Source organism: Thamnophis elegans, chromosome 4 (assembly GCF_009769535.1).
Source record: "Thamnophis elegans isolate rThaEle1 chromosome 4, rThaEle1.pri, whole genome shotgun sequence".
NCBI lineage: Eukaryota > Metazoa > Chordata > Lepidosauria > Squamata > Colubridae > Thamnophis > Thamnophis elegans.
This window is the reverse complement of record NC_045544.1, coordinates 48985-57441: the sequence shown is the minus strand read 5'-3', so window position 1 is coordinate 57441 and position 8457 is coordinate 48985. Positions and strand designations below refer to the sequence as shown.

The window sequence follows — 8457 nt, the reverse complement described above, 5'->3', positions numbered from 1 at the left end:
CTAATGTTTTCCACCCTGACAGAATACTATTATTTCTGAAAGGCAGCCTGTGAGTTTAGCGGATGAACGGCAGAGGCGACGCTCCCGGGATGCCGAGGGAGTTCGAGGAATTGGGAGGCAGCTTTACCTCGGCTCCCCGTTCTCCATCGGGGGCACGTGCAACCAGACTGGAAAGGGCTGGGGGAGACTTGGCTCGACGGCTCGGGCTCCTTTTCCTCCCTTTTCCTGCTTGGGTTTCGGGATGCCTTCGTGAAAACCCCGCCCCTGGCTATGGGCGAAGCGACCAGGAAGAAGCAGGAGGCGAGAGGAAGCGCAGGCGGTGCTCGGCAGCCCGGATTCTGCTTCGCCGCCAGTTCAGCAGCTCCTTGCATTCTCTGGCTTGGAAGTCCGGCAGGAGGGACGGGAGGCGGGAACGGAGGAGAAAGCCTGGGCGAGCTGGGGAGGGAAACTGCTGTGATGGTGGAAGGGACGGGAGGGCGGGAACGGAGGAGAAAGCCTGGGCGAGCTGGGGAGGGAAACTGCTGAGATCGGGAAGGGACGTGCTGTGACTGCGGGTTATATAAGAAGGCGGGGTGTATAAAAACTTTTTACATAAATCTTGAAAACCTGCGGGTTATTTGCGTGGGCGGGTTATTTGCGTGAAAATACGGTAAGCCTTTCGTTACCAGTTTGTCCAAAGCAGGAGAGAACATTCCTCTCGCAAGACTGGATTGAATCTGGTGGTATCACTAGCACCAAGTTTACAATTAATTCTCTTTTAATCTCTGTATCCACTTCAGATCCAGGACTTTTGATTCTCTTGTAAAAAGTATTTGCAAGAATCTGAAAAATGATAAGAGCCCGATGAACCCATAAGCATTTAATTAAAAAAACAGGAACAAGTTCATCATATGACAAACACAGCAACCCACATGATTAAATTACTCTTCTCATATAAAAGTTTGAATAAGACGTCCCCAAAGTCCGACAAATTTACAAGCAAGCAGATTTAGCCTCGGCCTTCACAAAATGGAGGGAGACAAAGGCACGTATTATATATAACTGATATTGGGAAGGATTTGCCTCATGTCACAATGCACATTTTATCACTTTTGTTTTATTGAAGTTTGTACCAACAATAATTACTTTTGTATCATGAACATGTATAAACTATTTGTTATATGCTATGATAATTCCTAAATGGAAATTAGTCGTGAGTGGCAATTATGTAGCTAACCAGTTTTATGAACTGGTACTTATTAAAATTTACTTGTTCATTTTGGCATATTTGATGCACATCATGATAAAACCATGAACAACCCCTGTATTGAGCTGTGATAAAACAGTACGTTAGAGAATTCTAATAAACGTATGAGATGCCTTATGACTGGTTCAGAATGAAATAGTAGTCTATATAGCAAAATGCCATATAAGAATTGCTCTAACAATGGGCCTCAAAATGGACATGATTTTTTTCTCATAGAACTGTGAGAACATAAGACCATTTATAAAGGAATGTAAAAATCCCTAACTTCCAACCTCAAGTTAATAAGGGTGACAGAATAGTTGGTAACATAACCAGTTACAAAGATGCACTTATTCATTGACTTTTCTTATTTTCTCTCCTTGCTTTCCTTTCTGCTGTATTGTCTTTAGTTCCGTCATTACTTTCACTGTTTTATAAACCCAAGCAATCTGAAAAGCAAAACAAATTATGACATGTGAAATTCAATTCCTAATTGTGTTCTCATTTCTCCGGGGGCCTCTCTTTATGCAATCCAAATCTCCAGACATTAAGAGAAGATGCTATCAAGCTTGGTAAAGCCCAATATTTGAAGTACTGTCAATTTTTTCCAAATGAGAACAAAACCTCATTAAAAATACAGAATGTTACGAAAATGGTAGTGAATAAACAGCAAAATCATCCTAAGTCACACGGCCTTTGTTTCCTCAAAAAAAAAAAACACCCCACTTTCTAGTTCTATCTACCTCAATCACCTCACTACTTAGGATTTTACAGATTACAGAGATATTTTAATTCGTATAAGCCTCTACAAGAGGGGCGAATTCCTGATTCTTCTTAGGTTTTCTAGTGAACTTCTCGCATGCAAATAATTTAATGTTCTTTGAAAGGATGGTATTGCTGGTTTCCATTACTAACATGCTTAGTGGTTCAAAAGGGTTACCAGTTGAGTAATTGATGTCACACGTGTGTCAAGATGTCACTAAAGTGATGTTATTTACATTATAATAGCTACTAATAAATGCCTGAGCATCAAACATTATGAAAGTATCACCAGACATCATAAATAGGAATGGTCTATAATAAAACAATCTTTTTCTGGTTCCTTTTGCATTTTGACTTGATATCAACATTTGAAAGAAAGAGATTGGTGCTTACCACTATGAGGATGGCGTTTAGGAGTAATGGTACTGAAAACACTAATGAATAAACATTCCTTGAGAATCAAAGTACTGGTGCTTTGAGAAGAATCTGTAAAGGAGCAAAAAATTAAAATAAGCATCCTTGGTGAAAACCAACTCCATAAAAGACAACAGTGACACAGGCAGACTAAAGGCTGCATTCCAAATGGACTTTAAAATACAAAAAGTTTGAAACTTGTTTTGCTTTATGCCAGTTTTTATTTTGCTGGCTACCCCTGAGCACTTGGCTTGATTTAAGATGGCAGAGTGTTCAAATAAATGCAATCTTAGAATCATGTTTTCAGTGCTGCTCCTGCTGTTGAGTTTAGGATTATTCGTTTCAGGAAGCCCAATTACACAAACGTTGGGCACAAGGTAGCAGCTGGAAAGGAAGGAAAACCTACCTTGTTAAACATATATTGTTTTATGGCTTTTACAGTATAGATTAAAAAAAAACAACCCAGGAAAAAACCCAAAGTTAAAAATACAAAAATGAAGAGAAAAAAAACTTTTTTAAAAAAGTGGGGAAAAAACAACAAAAGAAAAAGTATATCAATTTGGCAGTAGTAATGATGTCTAGTGTGATTATTATTCAGCTGCATGAATATTTTAATGCATTTTTATAACTATGTTTTGGCATGCTGTATAAATTGGTCTATTTCATTATATTTGTCCATATAAAGTTATATGTATAGGCAAACTACTGGTAAGTGGCAAGTGCAATCAAGTCCTTAATCCATTAAGTGAAAGGGATCATACATTTATTTTTCCAATTAACACCAATTGTTGGCTTCCAATATTTAATATCTGACAATAGGCTCCAGATTCAGGAAACTGAATCCTCACTCGTTAACTGGTAATTGAAATTTTCTGTAAAGACATTCTCCCAACTGAAGAATCCCATAGAAATTTCCTAAGCAAAGGGAGTATTTTCTGAACTATTTTGTAGATATATAAACTGGGATTCCTTTCACATTATAAATTAATCTGGGAACAATATTTGAGAGTGTATGCCTTTCCCCAAAGGGAACCAGGATGACTCTCATTTATTAATACCTGAAGAAACTCCTCTCCATATTTTACTTATTTTAAATGTTGCTGAGATTTTTTTTTAGCGTAGACATACCGAATAGTTAATAGATTCAGTACAAATATAAATAATTGATGACTTTTTAAACTGATGGGTAACCAAATTTCAATCTATAGGCATCAGTTCCAACTTGAACAATGCTGCTTTTCTATTAAAAGCACCGATTTTTTGCCTCAACGGTGGACTAGTATTATAAATTTAAAAGTAAAATCTTATCTGCAAATAAACCAATTTGTGTTCAACTGATTTATGTACTACTCCATGGATCTTTTCAAGTTGTTTAAAAACACAAGTCAAGGATTCCACGCAGGTAGTAAAAAACATGGTGAAAGTGGACACTGTCTTTTTTTCTCTAAACAGTGGAAAAGTAGGAGAAAAATTCTCATTCTCTTTAGATGTGGCTGATTCATATAATATCTTAATCTATTTTATGAATTCCAAAGGAAATTCAAATCTATTTAGTATGGCAAACTTTCTCAACGTCCAATGGGAAAAACCTATAATTTTTCAGCTTCTTCTTGCCAAGTCATAGATTTTCTTTTGTTTTAAAGATTTTTTTTTAAAAAACCCACCCCAAATCCACACATGCTATATGGAAGACACTGATGTTTCCCAGCATGAAAACATTTACTCGAAAGGGAAAGTTTACAGATTATACGGTTGAACAAAAAGGTTTAATGTGAAGCACACTGAATCTCACTGAAAATTAGGCACATGCTCCGGTCTCCCGATTGTTAGGGCATTTGGCATGCGGCATTTAAAGGAACTGAATCATTTCTGCCAGAGGTGGGTGGAATATAACACACTGTTGCCAAGTTCAATTTCCTATCAGTCCTTGGTAAAATGGCCAATGGTAATAGAAGATGGGAGTTGCAATCCAATTATACTTGGAAAACATATACATTTAGCCCTCGACTTATAACCATAATTGAGGCCAAAATTTTTGTTGCTAAGCAAAAGAGTTGTTAAGTGAGTTCTGTGGCATTTCATGAGTTTTCTTGCCACAGCTGTTAAGTGAATCACTGCAATTGTTAAATTAGTAACATGGTTAAGTGAATCTGGCTTCCTGATTAATTTTGCTTGTCGGGAGGTTGAAAAAAGTGATCACATGACCCTGGGCTACTGCAGCAGTCATAAATACATGGCATGTATGTATGTATGTATGTATGTATACACAAACACACACAGTAAAAATAATGTAGCTACCTCCAGTTTGCAGCAGCTGCTTCATTTATGTATTCTGCAGAGAATACCAGGATTACTAGAAAGACAAGTACAATTGCAGATTGTTAAAGGATACTAAATCATCATTACAACCGATTGGACAACTAGCATATAAAATGTGTGCCACACAGAAGAAAGGCTGGCAAGGAAAGCATTTCACAAGGGCCCTCCCTAGTTTCCCAGACAGCAAAAGGAAAGGCCTGGAGAAATACTTTCAGTCTTGGAAGATTTTGCTAATGTAAACTTACAATGAAGACAGGGTAGAACTCCTGGTTTTGCTTCTTGGCTGGACTACTTCACAGGGCTAACAATTTGTAAATGGTTGGTAACTAAGGTAATTGCTAAATGGCAAGTGGTTGTAAACAGAAGTGCAGGTTTTGCATGCCTCAATCCCAAAATTACTTCACATGCCCAAGTAGGAGCAGCAGCTGAAAGTGAATCAGCAATGTTACAGCATCCCTGGTAAGGATAATAATGTTTTCAATACTCTTCTGATTTGAGGATAGTTAGAATAGGAATGGGAATTGGGAGCTTCTGGAAAGACACTGTTCCTATTCCCGATTTTTAAATTTAACCTAAACATGCTTGGTAGTGTGGTTGGAGGGTGTTGGAGAGCAGTCAAGGCCTGTGTGGGACACGTGTAGAATGAAATTTCGAAGCGCTCTATTTAGCAATATTCCACAGTAAGAGAAAATGTCAGCTAACATTCAACAATATCTAGAGGACAGTTCCTCATTTTAAAATCAAGGATTATTACATGGTGGATGGTCTTTCCTACTAAAGCTTTTTAATATACAAGACTCCCAGCCCTATTACTGATTTGATTTAAACTAGTGGAAACATTCTGTATCTTTTTTAGAAGTTTTAGAATTTTTACATTTATTATTATATCAAGACCACATAACTCATAAACTCAGGATAGAAATTCTTTTATTCATCCAATATAGAAACAATCCATACTATCCTACAGAGTATAGATTCCAAGGAAACACTCAGGAGCTAATTCTCATTCATATCCCCTCTGCCAACAGCAGAGAGCACTATGGGCAAGAACTAGTGAACCTAACTCCCGATTTCCCCTCATGAGTTGAATAGTATCATATAAATATTCCTGCCAGAACCTTAACTAAAATTAAAGTCTCTCCTGGGCTAACTCATTGCTCTAATCAAAAGGACCGAATAATATGTGACCTCCATATACTCTTCAGAATGGACAGAGCAAAAAATTCTGCACTTAAGGAAAAAAAAAACAGACTATGAAGGAATTTAAAAGACTTTAAGTCATAAAACATATTTTTTCCATTTAATCCATTAAACATTTCTATTTCTTACCCCAATTGAGCCCATTTGGTGGTACTGCCCTAGTCAACCCACAGCTATCCTCATGCCACAAAATACCAGTGTGGCCATTCAATGGAAAGAAATTACAGTATCCCTTTGAATAATACTATAGTGCTTGGTGTGGTTTCGTATATCCAATAAGTCCAAATACGGGGTTTATAAACCCTGGTTAGTATATTGCATGAATTTAGCCAACTGTGTTTTATTCTATAAACCATGGCTTAGTGTGACTTTATAGTCTAAGCATTCTTAACAAGTGAAAAACATTCATACATGACCCTTAAAACATGTCTCATAGTCTATCAGAGAACAACTATGTCCATAGAAATACTTCACATAATACTTACTGAGAGACAGAAAAAGTCCTATTTGGAAACGATAATGCTGCAATGAAAGGTAAGTAAAACATAAGCAGACTATGTGGAAAAACACTAGAGTTAAAATCCAGGGTTCAGACCAATCCGTGTCCTATGAAAAAAACGAAGATAAATTTATCAGAATTATAATTGCAGATGAGAACCATTCGCTGACAAAAGTTTCCAACCACATCTATGTTTACAAATATACTGAATGAATGCAATCTGCAGCCCATGAGAATCCTAGGTCCGCCTTATATCCCCCCCCCCCTCAACAAGAGTCAAATGTTCAGGAACAAAGGAACAAAGAAAGGGTTGCCTCCCCCCCCCTTCCTCTCTCTCAATTGTTTCTTTTTCCTCTCATTCTCTCCCTCCATCATTTTCTCATTTCTCTCTCTCCCGCCTTTCTCTCTTATTGTTCATATTCCTCTCCCCCCTTCTCTCTCTCATTTGCTTCCCTCTCTCATTTCTTCATTTGTTTCCTCCTTTCCTCTCTCATTCTCTCCCTCCATCATTTTCTCATTTCTCTCCGCCCGTTTCTCTCTCGTTTCTTTTTCCTTCCTCTCCCCCTTCTCTCTCTCATTGTTTCCCTCTCATTTGTCTTTCATTTGTTTCTTTCCTCTCTCATTCTCTTCCTCCATCGTTTTCCTCATTTCTCTCCCCCCTTTTCTCTTTCTCCTCCCTTTTTCTTTTTCTCCCCCCTCCTTTTTCCTCATTTGTTTCCCTCTTTTCCCTCTCTCTCATTCTCATCCATCATTTTCTCATTTCTCCTTTTCTCTCCCCTTTTCTCTCTCATCTCTCTCTAGAAACCCGCACTAGACCACGGAGGTGATGCGATGGTCCCATGTGGGAAAAATGGTTATAAGTCACTTTCGGTGCCTTTGCAAACTTCAAACAGTCACTAAATAAACGGTTGTAAATTGCGGACTGTCTCTACCTGCCTGGCTACCCAGATCTCTCCAGCTGCTCATCGCATCGCATGGCAAAAACTACTATAATCGCACCCCCCCCCCCCCGTCGTCCTGCTTTTTACCCACGCAGACGCCCACGCAATAACGACTGCACTTGGGGGCCAGATGACAAGTTGCCTGCCGTGGCTTATCGGTCGCCCCGATTTCTTCCTGAAACCACACGGGGAGCCGGCAGTTGGGAGAGACGGCGAGCTCAGCCTGACTCGCTGGCAAAGCGGACGGTCCTCCCCCCCCCCCACTCGGGATTCTCTGGACCCCCCCCCAAAAAAAACCCTTAAGCCTCCCCACCCCCCCAACCTCTGGGCAGCTGCAAACTCCCCCGCACCCCCCCTCCCCCTCCCCCCCCTGCAGGGTCGAAGAACAACCGCCCCCCCCCACACACACACACGCCGCTTTTCATTGCAAAGGGCTGGTTCCCCCCCCCCCCGCCTCCCCATAAACCGCAGAGCTCCTTCTCCTCTGGCTCCAACTAGGGAAGGGGTCCACCCGCGGGATGGTCGTGGCTCAGCCTGGCAAGAGCCGGTCGCCCCGCACCCTTCCAGCAAAGGCTCCGCGGCCAGGAATTACCGTGAGGACCCTGGTGACCCCGATCCCCGGCAGGCGCCCTGGGGGCTCCATGATTTGGGAAGAATCCCTCCTCCTCCTCCGCCTCCGCCTCAGCCGAACGCGCCTCAGCCGAGTGTGCCGGTGAGGGACGGACGGAGGCTGACTGTGAGCCACAGGAGAGGAATTGGCTCCACGCGCGGCCCAAGGCTCGCCCCCCCCCCCCCCACTTCTTTGCCGTCGCTCTGCGGTCCGTTCCGAGAGAAAGCCGGAAGTGCTTGTTGCAACTACTTTCACCTGCAGCTCTTTGGGAACGTGGGATGGGTATTCTCGCGAGAGCCGACCAGCTAAGGATCCCCCCTCTCACCCGACGCCTGCAGTGACTTGTTTCTCGCGAGATTTCGCTAGCCTACGGTTATATAAATGGGGGCTGGGCGGGTGTGGCGCGGCGTTAAAGGTGGCGGGAGGGCCCGCCGGGCGCGTCTGCCGTGGCTGAAAGAAGGGCGGGAAGGGGGGGAATGGGAACAGG

The 8457-nt window shown here is 41.4% G+C and overlaps 1 protein-coding gene across 1 annotated transcript; it reads right to left on the bottom strand.

Annotated features, from left to right (window-relative positions):
• Window positions 1–844: 844 nt before the first annotated feature.
• LOC116508478 (transmembrane protein 18-like) lies at window positions 845–8200 on the bottom strand. The gene is given in 6 exon segments (XM_032217120.1): window positions 845–1674; window positions 2381–2430; window positions 2433–2473; window positions 4700–4754; window positions 6406–6526; window positions 7953–8200. Coding segments are annotated over 6 exon segments (417 nt in total). The 5' UTR covers window positions 8004–8200; the 3' UTR covers window positions 845–1575.
• Between the last annotated feature and the right edge of the window lie 257 nt (window positions 8201–8457).